Genomic DNA, 12,985 nt, shown 5'->3' on the forward strand with positions numbered 1-12,985 from the left:
TAAACAAAATAAAAACATGTTTAATCTGTGGTAGTGTTAATTAAAATGGCACATTTCTGATGTATTAAAATTAAATACGATCGGCACACTTAATGATATTAGCGATTAGGTAATGCATTCAGCGAGTACTTTTACTTTTAATACTTAAGTATTTTTAAAAGCCAGGACTKTTTTACTTTTACTTAAGTAAAATGTTAATGTGGTACTTTGACTTTTACTTAAGTAMATTTTTGACTGTGTATTTGTACTTTTACTTAAGTAAATTTTTTGAGTACTTTCTCCACCACTGGAAACCTATAAACAATTGTATGACAATTTGGATGTGTTGGTCAGAGATCTAAAAAGCACTAATATTAATACTGACGTGTTGATAAATTTTTTTTAATAAAAAGTCACTTTTACTAAGGTCATTTGTACAACCATTCATGATACAACACAATATATAAAAAAATCCAGAATGTTTTCATTTTCAAACAATGAAGTATTGAATAAAAATGTGTATCACAGAGATGAGTTAACAGAAAAAATGACATTTGTTCAAGTTGAGTAATGAGGAAGAGTGAAAATAAATGTGCAGTCAAACATAATGTTTTCTTAAAAAGCACTTTTAAGTGTGTGTGTGTGTGTTTTGGATGGGGATGCCCTTTCTGCACATACAATGGCTTTCTTGTTTTTGTTGCTATGGTGCACTGTAATAAAGTTTAACACAAAACAAGCCAAAGTCCTTCAGCTTTGACTGCCATAAAGTAAGTGAACAATAAATGAAATATAGAGGTTAATCATTAAATATTTTATGTAATTAGAAGGTAAATAATACAACTAAAGAGTTCTTGAATATTTTTAAGCTCACTCATTTGACTGCATATTTTGAATTTTGGCATCGTAAATTTGAGAAATACAAATATGTGGACAATTTTGGTAAAAAAAATAAGCAGTAATGTGACAGTAACTCAAGGCAGCAATGGCTCAGAGAGCAAATAAAGTTTTTTGGTAGTTATTTTGTCAATGACTCCAAAGAGAAACAAGATAGAGAAACAAGATAGCATAGCATCTTTAGCACGAAGTGAATCATTGGAAGTCAAAATTGGAAATAAAAGAAGAACGCGCCCATTAAAACGGAATTAGATTTTAATAGGGAATTGAAATTTGAGAATGTTGAGATCAGTTAAATAGCATTGAGGGGAAATGCTATTTAACAGTTTTTTAAATAATACTGGGATCATAATGATCCCAGTATTGTACAGAAAAATAAGATAGTCACAGAAATGTTGGGCTAAAGTACTGTCTGTGGTGAAAAGTAACAAGTATACAAAATTCAGAAATTTAAAATGTAAAAATATAGGCTGAGAAAAGTCTAAAGCTCACTATAATGCCATTTTGACCAAAGTAACCCAAATTTGACAAACTCTAATGGAAAATCTACTGTGTTGTATTTTTCTGCATTTTAACAATTCGAAATAAATGTTCAGTCTTTCATTTGCACGTTTTGATTTATATTTAATGTTTAATATGTTACAGGATAACAACAGAGACATTAAATTTTTTATTATGCTTTGTGTAGCGCTGATTGTTGCACATTTTCTTTGAGCTTTTGTTAAAAAAGGGAAAACCTAACCAGATACTATGATGGAAGTTGGTACTGTTGAATTAATGGACTAGACCTCACTGCCCTTTACTGTATAGACCAATAAAACGGGAACATTTTCTGCACATTTTACAACCACCTGCAATAAAAATCTCCTCAGCTGTTGCTGATAAACTCAGCAAAGGTGTGGCGATATTCTTTTATCTAAATCTATCACACAAATCAGCAGCTAACTTTTCTTCTTGGCAGAAAAGTTCACATATCAGAAACATTTCCACCCTTTTTTTTTTTTTTGCAACATTCAGTGAAGAGTTGCACTTGTGTCTTAATATCTTTTTGAAGGAAGTTAGAAAGGGAAGGGGAAACAAGCCTGAGAAGCTCTTAGTCAACTTAAGTGTGGCAAGAAATCACATTACACCACTTGGGACAGAAGAAAGAAGGTAGTTTTTTTAGGCCAGTGTGGACACCAGTCATCAAAGTTGTCCTTTGAGAGTCAGACAACAATTCTGCACAGAAACGAATTAAAGATATTTCAAACATTACTTGAACAATGGCTGATGTGCATTCCCCTTAAGCAGGAAGAAAAGCTGGTTTGGGACAAAGCATGAGTCTGACAATCATGCTTCATGCTGACAATCCCTCACTAGACTCGGAGGTGTCGTGCAGACCTGACCTTTTCTACAGTAGTAATAAGGAAGCTTTGTCCTCAGCGGCAGACACAGTAAGTCATCTTGGACACTAAAATGAATTCCTGACATGCAGGATTGTTATCGTCATGCTCTACTAATTAGAATTACATCACTGTAAATGTTTAAGCCACTTTACTTGTGAATACATATGAAGAAAGCAGAAAACAAATATGTGCATGCATCTTGTGTAGAGTTAGCTGTTGCCTTCAAATGTTTAACTCAAATTTGGCGTTGCATCATCTTTGAAAGGCATTTTAAGCAACAAACCTTTATGGGAAAAAAACAGACTAGAATTCACACATTGCTGCAAAAAGAAAAATATTATTGGAGTTTTAAAAAAAAAGGGCCAAAGTTGTCATGGAAAGAGTCAAAAATCAAGTTTCACCAACAAAACTTTGTATTTAAGCAATTTATCTGCATCGAAAATGAAGCATTTTATGCCTATTAATGATCAGAAACTAAAGTAACGAAGTTAAGTGTGAAATAAATTGTTTTTAACAAGTCATTGGTGCAGAATGATGTTTCAATTATTTAAAAAATGCTACTAAATCCACATTTTTTAAAACTCAAAAACTCAAAGAAAAAAACTGCGTTGTGTCCAAAGGCAACTTGTTACAAATTGGATCTTCAGGAAATATGTCACAAAGACGCATCTTGTTCTTGTTTTGTTAGCTGAAACTTTGGAAGACACTGAAGGTAACGCACCGACAGAACTGATAGAAACTTACAGAGTAACCAATAAGTTATTGTATAACCTTGTAGGATAACCAGCAGGGTTATTCTATAAGTGCAGCTAACTCACAGGATAGATGATTAAGCACTCGGATCCTGTCTCAGTCCTTTCAGTTTTTTTCTTGTTTCTTAAATACATTATTTTTAAACAGCATCATAAGTAGTTTTTACGGTTCTCTGTCCATATTCTTTAAGAATACTCTGTCCAGCATGCTTCAGGTCCAAATCTGAACTGAAAATTAATCAAAAGGATGTTGATCTTCTAAGAAAAAACCTAAACAAAAAACCTTTAAAAGCTGATAAAAACAGATTCCAAGGCATTCTAACATTCATCCATCCATTTTCTTACACCCTTGTCCCTCAGTGGGGGTTGGGAGGGGTGCTGGTGCCTATCTCCAGTTAGCGTCCCGGGTGAGAGGTGGGGTCACCCTGGACAGGTTGCCAGTCTGTTGCAGGGCAACACAAAGACACACAACCATGCACCCACACACCTAGGGGCAATTTAGAGAGGCCAATTAACCTGACAGTCATGTTTTTGGACTSTGGGAGGAARCCRGAGTACCYGGAGAAAACCCACACATGCACAGGGAGAACATGCAAACTCCATGCAGAAAGACCGGGGCTGGGAATTGAACCCAGAACCTTCTTGCTGCAAGGCAACAGCTCTACCAACTGCACCACTGTGCAGCCCGCATTCTAACATGTTCAAATGAAATATAAAGCACAGTACTGTATGTACGGTACATTAAATTTTAAACTGGGCAAGGCCAATGCAAACAGAGTTGTAAACAAACACGAAGGACAATAGAAAGTGTTGCAATCCCTTCTGCTGTCTCTGTTGTGACTCCACGTGAGATAAGAACAAAAAGGCTTTGTTACTGCCAGTCAACATCTGAAAATGGGTTTCTATTTCCTTCTCTGTCGTTTTACTCTGTGCTTAAAGTTATAGTCTTTATGCTATAAAGTGATCAGATAAATAGTACATAATTGCAAATGTAAGAATGAAGTCATTAAAACGTTTTTATTATTTTACAGCAGCACATATGTACAGTTTAAATGACCTACTGACCCAGATGCTGCAGCCTCGTTTTACAGGAATTCCCATTTGGTCCATCATTAACTACAAGTCGCAAAGATAAGGCAAGAGAAGAGATATTAAACCAAACTGCTTTTAATTTACAGTGCGTTGAAAAAAAAATATTCACACCTCAGCGCTATCTTCACTGTTTGTCATGTTACAGCCACAAAAGAAATACGATTGATGCATTTTCCAAAATTTATACGCCTAAAAATCTGAAAAGTGTGGCATGCACTGCTGTTACATTTCAGGGTTTTCTCTACCAGCCTTCATCAAGATCAGTAGATGGAAACAACAATCATTTTTTTAAACAGATTCTTAATTGTATTTGGATCTAGACTTTTGACTAGACCGTTCTAGCACATGAATAGGCTTTGGTCTAAACTATTCTCCATTTCTGACCTTTTACATCATCCATGTTGGATCATTTGAGTGTTGTTTATTTAACACAGCTAGTTTTACAGTTAACTAGGGAGCAAACAATTACTTCCTGACAGAAAGTGGCTTGTTTGGCCGTGAAATTCGTCTCTTAACGTCATTGTTTGAATAAACAGACCTGGGGGTAAAATATTTTAGGAGGTGATACTGTTAATGACCGGAGGCTGTAGAGGAAGTCATTTCTGTTTCAGTACAGACTTTACAAGCTGTTCAAACGTTGAGAAAATGTGGCTTTTAAAGGAGACAGGGAGACTAGTGGCAATAACTATCAGGACTTTCCTTTGCATTATTGTATCTGGTTTATGATGCTTCTTTGAAACACCTCAGAGAACAATATGATAATCAAGTCGCTGATTGAGGAAATGTTTTATCCAGTTCAGGTCTGTTGACCAATACCATTGACTGTAAACTCAGGTATAATTCCCCATAAGTTCCTTCTGCTATGTCAAAGGTCATTGCCTGAATCAGACAGCAAAGGGAACAGACAAGAATAAGCAAAGGAAAGAAAATACAAAATCATCTTAACAGCAGGTTCATATGATAATTCTTTTAAATCTAAAATAAATGTCTTTGGGAATGGGAACAAAGAATTTAAAAGTGGACTCATCCTTAATAATCGTTTGAGATCTAAATTGTAATTAGAAAGTCAAGTGCTCTTTAGGCCCCCCTACTGGCCTGGAGGCCTTACACTGTGACTCAGCTTGCTGCACAGAGCAGCAGTCAAAACTTTTATATATACTGGCTTAAAAACTTACATTTGAACATCTCACAGTTATTGAATAGTCAATAATTGTAAGAGTTGTATGTTATCTTTTATATTATTTTATATTTTATATTGCATCATATTATATTATGTGCTGCAAAGTGGTGCAGTTGATAGCACCGTTTGTTGCCTTGCAACAAATAGGTGCACCAGTTTCCTCCTACACTCCAAAAAACAATGAAGGCAACTAAATTGCTCTCTCTAAATTGTTCTTATGTATATCTGCATGGTTGTTTCCCCTGCAGCATCCTGCTTCTTTTCCATCCATCGCTGAAGATAGGCACCAGCCCCTCTGCAAGGATAAGTGCTACAACGAATGCATGTTTATTAAGTTGTTTTTTTTACAGAAGATATTACAGTCTCAGAGCTGTGGTAAATTCTCAAGCTGGTAATTATACAGCTGATAAGGACACCTTTGAGCAAATGTGGAACTTGGTAACACAACTCTTACAGTATTACTGGTACATTGCCTCATGTTGAGTAATCAGATGTTCCTGCTCTAAGATGGAAACATAAACGTGAGAATCTGTCTGACTAAGGTCTAAGCCAGGGGTGTCCAAAGTCGGTCCTCGAGGGCCGGCATCCTGCACGTTTTAGTTCTTTCCCTGGTGGTAGTAACAACCTTTTCAGCTTGTCAATATTCCTCTTAGGGCTTCTAACAAGCCATCATTTTATCCAGGTGCGTTAAACCAGGGAGAGAACTAAAACATGCAGGATGCCGGCCCTCGAGGACCGACTTTGGGCACCCCTGGTCTAAACAAATAAGTAGACATATATCCATCCATTTTCTGTACACCCTTGCCCCTTAGTGGGGCTGGGAGGGTTGCTGGTGCCTATCTCCAGCTAACGTTCCAGGCAAGAGGCAGGTTACACCCTGGACAGGTTGCCAGTCTGTCACAGGGCAACACAGAGACACACAACCATGCACACACACTCACACCTAGGGAGAATTTAGAGAGACCAATTAACCTAACAGTCATGTTTTTGGACTGTGGGAGGAAACCGGAGTACCCGGAGAAAACCCACGCATGCACAGGGAGAACATGCAAACTCCTTGCAGAAAGACCGGGGCCGGGAATCGAACCCAGAACCTTCTTGCTGCAAGGCAACAGCTCTACCAACTGCGCCACTGTGCATATAAGGTCATTAAGTAGACATATATATTAATGTCAAAATCTGTAAATATATACAGACAGATGGAAAATTTTGTCTCACTGGTTTTGACAGTGCTTCTTTGGATTTATTGCATTTCTATTCACAAGTCTATAATTTAAAGATGCTTGAGATGTGCTGAGTCATGCACAAGGAGAACTGCAAGCGGCTGTACAATACAAAAATAAAAACAACTTACTGGCTTGCTCAGTAACACAGCTGATGCTGTGCATAAGGCATGTGCTGCAACTGCAGAAGAGTCCTGCAGGCGGCGCTACAGTCATCCTAGTTGGCAAAGATGAAAAATTTCATAAAAAAGTACAAAATGGTTTGGTTTACAAAATGAGAAAATACAGCAGCACATACAAGAAGCTTCTGGCCAAAGCAAACAGACAAAATACAGAGAAAAGAATGGAGAGTTTGACTGTGAACCGAATCGCTAGTAATATATTTGAACTTTGACATAGTTACTAAATTACCAGAGGTTGAAAAAAATAACACTATTTAAAAATATTAAGACACAAAAAATGACAGAAGCAAATAAAGAAAAAAAGATAATGGTGAAAAATTACACAGGTTAGAAATGTGGAGTGCCTGGCATTCACTCTAAACACATAAATGTTGATGTGCAACAATTGTGAAATGGAAGAAAAAGAATACATATTTCCCTATTTTTTAAAATAAAATCTGATCCAGTAAAACCAATTGAAATAGTCTTCTTGTGAATGATTAATCTCTCTCTAAATATTTACTGAAGCTTAATGTCCTGTGAAGCTTTCGGAGGTTTGTTAGAGAACAAAACAGCATCATGAAGACCAATGGACACTGACACGTCAGGGAAACTGTGAAGTTCAGCTGAAAACTCTAGAGGAGCTGCACAGCTGTTTGTAGACAGGATAAGTAATACCGGGGCTTTCTGCAAGTTTAGATTTCATGGGAGAATCGCTAGAATGAAACCATATAGGGTCACAGCAAATATGTGGAAGAAGGTGGTCAGGTCAGTGAAAAGCAAACTGAAACTGTCTATCCTACATGCAAAACTTACAATCCACACCAATTGTCACATTAAATCAGGGTAGTGGCAGTTATTATGTTGTGCAGAGAAAAGCACAAGAGTTTAGATTTGCTGCTGTTGTTGCAGAAACCAGGCCTTTCTGCTTCTATCTACAAAAATGACTTTAAATAATTTTCACCAGTTTTTACTTCATAATTATGCACTACTTTTCGTTTAGAGCAAAAAATTATCTTAGCAAAATATATCAGGGTTTGTGAAAAAAGGTCAAACGAGTATTACTAGTTCTGCAAGGTTTTGTATTACCTTGCAGAAGTTTTGTATTACCTAGTTCTGCAAGGTAGAAGGTAATACAGAGTTACCACTACATAGGAGAAATTACAGCAGATTCAAAGATTTGCTCTTTCAAAAAAAAATTTTTTTTTTATCTTTACAAATATAACGATTGAAAAAGTATTGTAGGAAACAATTACAAAGATAAAAAAACAAGAAGAGCGCCACTCAATTATTGTGTCGCTACAAAGGAATGACCAGTAAGTCGTTTGGCCCTGAAGTGATTTGATCTTTTTTAGATCTATATTTTAATTGATCTTAATTTTAAAATAAATCAACATTGGGTTCTGCACAGACTGTATCTTATAGTTCAAAATGATTGCATATTTTACTGAAAATTACAGGAAATCAGCCACAGAAGTATACTTATAAACATTCATTTAAAAAGAGAAGAGGAAACAGAAGGTGAGAGATAAAGACATCATAAATAACACTACAACACCGCAGCTGTGATAGATGCATTTCTTTAGAAACGTAATTTTACCCGGCTGGTGTGAGGAACTGAAACCCCCCCCCATGCAGTTGTACTGAACAAACATTTTCTTTTGTCTTGTAGGTGGAGGTCAAATCTGTCAGATATAAAACCCACTTGCAGTTCCCCTCAGATGTGAGAAGCAAATAGTTTGAACAAGCAAAACGCAGACGGCAGCCATGGCCAAACTGATTTTACCTTTGGTTCTCTTAGTTGCGCTCCAAGGCTCTGGTAAGATGCTCAAAGTATAAATGTGAAAATAAAAGAAACAATTCTACTTTGTAAATGTAATAAATATTTTTCTGCAGATGTGACAGCAACTTATGACAGCAACCATCTGCAAAGTCTTCCTGGTGAAGTAAGTGAGCAATTTTTATACGAGCACATAAGCATGTTTTTTTTTCTTAAGTCTAAATTAAAAACAGAATTTAATTACGATGCGACTGCTTAGAATAAAAAACTTTTTTTTTTTTGCAAATAATAACTTGCTGAACCAAAATGAAAGAATAGTTTTGCATTTGTCAACTTTCTTTTTGCATGAAAAAGAAACTGGATTTATATCGCATTAAATCAAATGCGGTGATGCAAATGGCTTTTTTTTTTTGATGAGTGAACATAATAGATTTAAAATTCTGTTCTTCTACATGTGCTTTACGAACCATGTCAGACGCAAAAGATTTCAAAAAAATTTATTTTATGTCCAGAATGGGGACGTTTGCCAGGACTGCACCCAAATATTCGCACTCATTGTTGACATGCTGACCAACGCTGACCTGCAGGTGAGAACAATGGCAGCTATTGGAGCAAACACATACCTGAGTGTTCTTGTTGGTTTTCTGATAATGCTATCATGTCTACATTCAGAGGCCAGGACTGAAAAACACAATGTCCTACAATCGCCTGCTAGAACACGCGGGTTGAGCAGATGCTGTTGAATAAAATCCTATTTTAAACACTGGTTTTGTTATTAGGGGGAAACACATTTTTCACATTCCTTAATGAAAAACGTCTCTGATGAGTCGTGCATGAACTGAAACGCAAACGATACGGAAATGTTCCTGCTTTCTCACATATAAAAGGTTACTTCCTCTTTTTATTTCTAGTAGAAGTTGAAAATAAGTTTCTCAAGAGATAATTTTCTCTCTCCTCATCTTGAACATCCCCTTTCTTGGATTTTGACCTTTTTCTGATCTGGCGTTAGTATTTTTCCTAAAAAAAAAAAAAAAAAAAAACTCAGCTTGAGCTTCTACTTTTCAACCAAAAGGTTTACTAGTTTGCTCTCTCTGTAATTTTTGCAGAATGTACTCCGACTCTTCTTCCTGGCATCTGCCCTTGTTTGAAAATCCTTACAATAAATTTACAGTAGAAATTAATCACCATAACTTAACTCAAAACACAAAAAGCAAAATTACAGTCACCAAACCACTATAATTGTTTGGTGTTTTAATTAGGCAGTCACTATGATGATGTTTTTTTTTATTGGTCGTTAAAAACCAAACAATTATAGTTGAACTTTCTGTTCACCGTTGCTATCAGGGATGCTACCCTGTTTTAGTCATGAGGCTTGAAACATTTTACCTATCAAGGTATTGGACTGAACCATTTAAGTTGTGAAATATGTTAAATGTGCAAATCTAAAAGAAGAAAGAAAACAAATCTCAGACGCTCCATTATTTGATTGCTATCTTACATAAAGACATATTTATAGACATAGTTGCACAAACCTTGTGTTTTACTTTAACCACACTGTTACTTTCACACATTCAAAACGTATACAATCTGTCTAATTTAGACTGATGACAATTGAATCTGAAATATATATAATTTCCATGTGTGGAACAGATCTTGCTGTAAACTGTGGCTGTAAACCAGGCACCACAATATTTAGCCAACTTGTGTAAGGATGGATATTCTAATTAACAAATGTGTTAGTTAACTAAATATATACTGTGGTATATTGTAGCTAAATATGCCACAATATTTAGCCAACTTGTTTAGGAATGGCTACTTTAACTAGCCAGAAAAATGTCTAACCTAATTCTAACAAACTAGCTTTCAAACGTACATATACAATTTTTAAATGTTTTCATTTTCAACCAGTAATTTTCAACTATGTGATTTTTTTTGTAATTAAGCCAAGTATATTTTACAGAACCAAATGATATCTGAAACTTTGTATCAATCAACAAAGAAACCCCACATACTACAGTCCCATTAGTTCAATATTAAATTGGGCTTAATATTGATTTAAAACCAGAAATGAAGGATTAAAATGTACTCTTTTTTTACTTTTAACCAAAACAAAACACGAGTTGTGTGTCTAAAAACAAATGACCATTTTATAGAGCATATCCTCTTTCAGTAACTGGTTTTTGACATTTTTTCCCTTAGCACTATTTGTTTAGTGGCAAGAAAAGTAGTGCATTTTTTTCTACAAATTTTCTTAAATAAAATTGCAACCATTTTATTGCAGAAAAAGATCATGGGAGGAATCGATGCTCTGTGCGCACATCTGCCCGGACCGGCTGCCAAACTCTGCAAAGACGAGGTGGACAAGATGCTCCCGCTGGCCATCACTTTTGTTACTGGCGTTGCAGTAAGTCGGAGGCCGGAATCAGTCGTGGGGTTTTCAAAAAAGAAAAAGACCCACATATGATAGTACATATCAAAAATAATCCATCTATCTCTGCAGAAACCATCAGAGGTCTGCAAGATGATCGGACTGTGTGGCTCCGAAGAAGAGCGTGAAAGGATGCTGAGCTACTTTGCCAACGAGGTTCTTCAGGCTGCTTTGAAAAGTGACCATGTCGGTACACACTTACTGTGAAATGAGGTTTGAACATTTCCTATCGCCAATACGTTTACCATCCAGGATTTTTGTGTTTGTTCATCAGGGGGAGCCAGCCACAACCTGCTCCTTCTGTATTTTCTTCTTCAAGACTTTGGAGGAGTTGCTGCCTAAAGAAAGGACTGAGGCGAGTCAGGAAAACTTCACACTTTAAATCGACGGAGGGAAGACACGTGGCGTCAATCCGAGTCACTTTTCTCATTTCCGACTGCAGGGTGCCGTGATCAAACTGCTGGAAGAGATCTGCCACATCTTGCCGTCGACTTATCGTGACCAGTGCGAGGTCATTATTAGCAAGTACAGCAAAACGGTGCTGGATGCAATCTTGGGCTACGCCACTCCGCAGGTCATCTGTAACCTCATCCACCTGTGCAGAGGCCAGGAAGTTGTTGTCGGTCAGTTGGCACTTTTTTGTTTGTTTTTTTCCTCTTTAAACCTACAGGTCTCCGGTAGTCTACATTGTTGCAGGTTTAAATCACGACCCGGTTTTTATTTTATTTTATCTTTAAAGCACAGACTAAACACACATGTTCATTCTTGAAATTCTTAAAATGTTTTTAACCTATGAAAACTGGAAAAGCGTATCCATGAGCTCAGGTTTGGCCTACTGACAGAAATTTACTGATAAATTCTTTGAAATTGTAGCTAAAAGCTGCTTATTAAAACTACGTTCTGAATTTCAAGAACATTAATATAATGATCACGTATGAGACTAGAACTTTAAGGAAATATGAGTAGAAAATATAATGTAGGAGTATCAAGAATTTCTAGATGCCTTACTTAATTATATATATATTTTTTTAAACAAATATGAAAACACATTTTAGGAAAATTATTTAGATAAACCGTGAACCCGACATACAAATCTAAGATAAAAATATGGCTAAATGCAAAAAACAAAATTAATAAATGCAGAATTTTTGGTCATTTGTGGTACAAAATAGTGATTAAATAAACATGGAAAGTTAAAAATAAAATAACTCAACTTTTATAACCCTGATACTTTCCATTAATTAGAATAATCTGAACTGAAAAAATATTTCACGATACAAATCTGCACAGAGCATTGAATAGTTTTCCACACTCACAAATAACAAAACAAAGTTTTTCTTCCGACTCCACAGACCCGTGCACACTGGCAGCGTACAGATGCAAAGACGTCAGCAGCGCCCTGAAATGTGGAGTAAGTCGACAACCTAAATGAAGCCACCAGTTTAGCTTCCTGGTGTTAACATGCAATCTGTCCTCTGCATGCAGACTCTGTTCTACTGTCAGAAATTTGCCTGGAAGCCTCTGAGCTACAACACAATCTGAAACGTTAAGGTGAGTAAACACAGACAATAAAGCCAGAAAAAGAGGGAACAGAAATAAACCGTATGCACTCATTTTTCTTCCAACAGGGTGGAGAAGAAGAACCGGCGCCGTTCCTGTGAACACGACCTGCTCCAACCTAACTACCAATATTTTTCCCCTATATAATTTTGTATCTTACTGCATTTTATGATTTGTTTTGCTTTGTTGATTACACTGGCTGAGCTAAAAAAAAAAAAGAGAAAAAAAAAAGTGCACCAAGAATTATCAGGACTGAAGAAATGCTGCAAAGATATGAAAGCTTCACTGGATGGAGGTTGAATTCTTCATATCCCAGCTACTCCGTATACAAGATTAAACCTTCAGTCAGCTTTATCAAGCTTCAAGAGTTTATATCATGTTTTTTTTTATTGTTTTAGTTTGATTTGGCTAGAATAAAATGATCCCAATGGTATTTCAGTGCAAGTATTTTGTACACTCCACATTTTGTCCCCCTCTGCAGGCGGAAACCAAGATTCTGCAAACACCTGCAGCCCAAATATTCAGGCTTTTGTGCTACAATTTAAAGTAAA

General features: G+C 36.3%; 1 protein-coding gene across 1 annotated transcript; it reads left to right on the forward strand.

Annotated features, from left to right (window-relative positions):
* The first annotated feature begins 8,372 nt into the window (after window positions 1-8,372).
* On the forward strand, window positions 8,373-12,867 carry sftpba (surfactant protein Ba). The gene is made up of 10 exons (XM_008424107.1): window positions 8,373-8,485; window positions 8,563-8,612; window positions 8,959-9,033; window positions 10,728-10,850; window positions 10,947-11,060; window positions 11,149-11,229; window positions 11,317-11,497; window positions 12,227-12,285; window positions 12,360-12,425; window positions 12,503-12,867. The coding sequence occupies exons 1-9, from the start codon at window positions 8,434-8,436 to the stop codon at window positions 12,414-12,416; spliced, it is 792 nt and encodes a 263-aa protein (XP_008422329.1). The 5' UTR covers window positions 8,373-8,433; the 3' UTR covers window positions 12,417-12,425; window positions 12,503-12,867.
* Window positions 12,868-12,985: the final 118 nt, after the last annotated feature.

The sequence above is a fragment of the Poecilia reticulata genome, linkage group LG12 (assembly GCF_000633615.1).
Source record: "Poecilia reticulata strain Guanapo linkage group LG12, Guppy_female_1.0+MT, whole genome shotgun sequence".
Taxonomy (NCBI): Eukaryota; Metazoa; Chordata; class Actinopteri; order Cyprinodontiformes; family Poeciliidae; genus Poecilia; species Poecilia reticulata.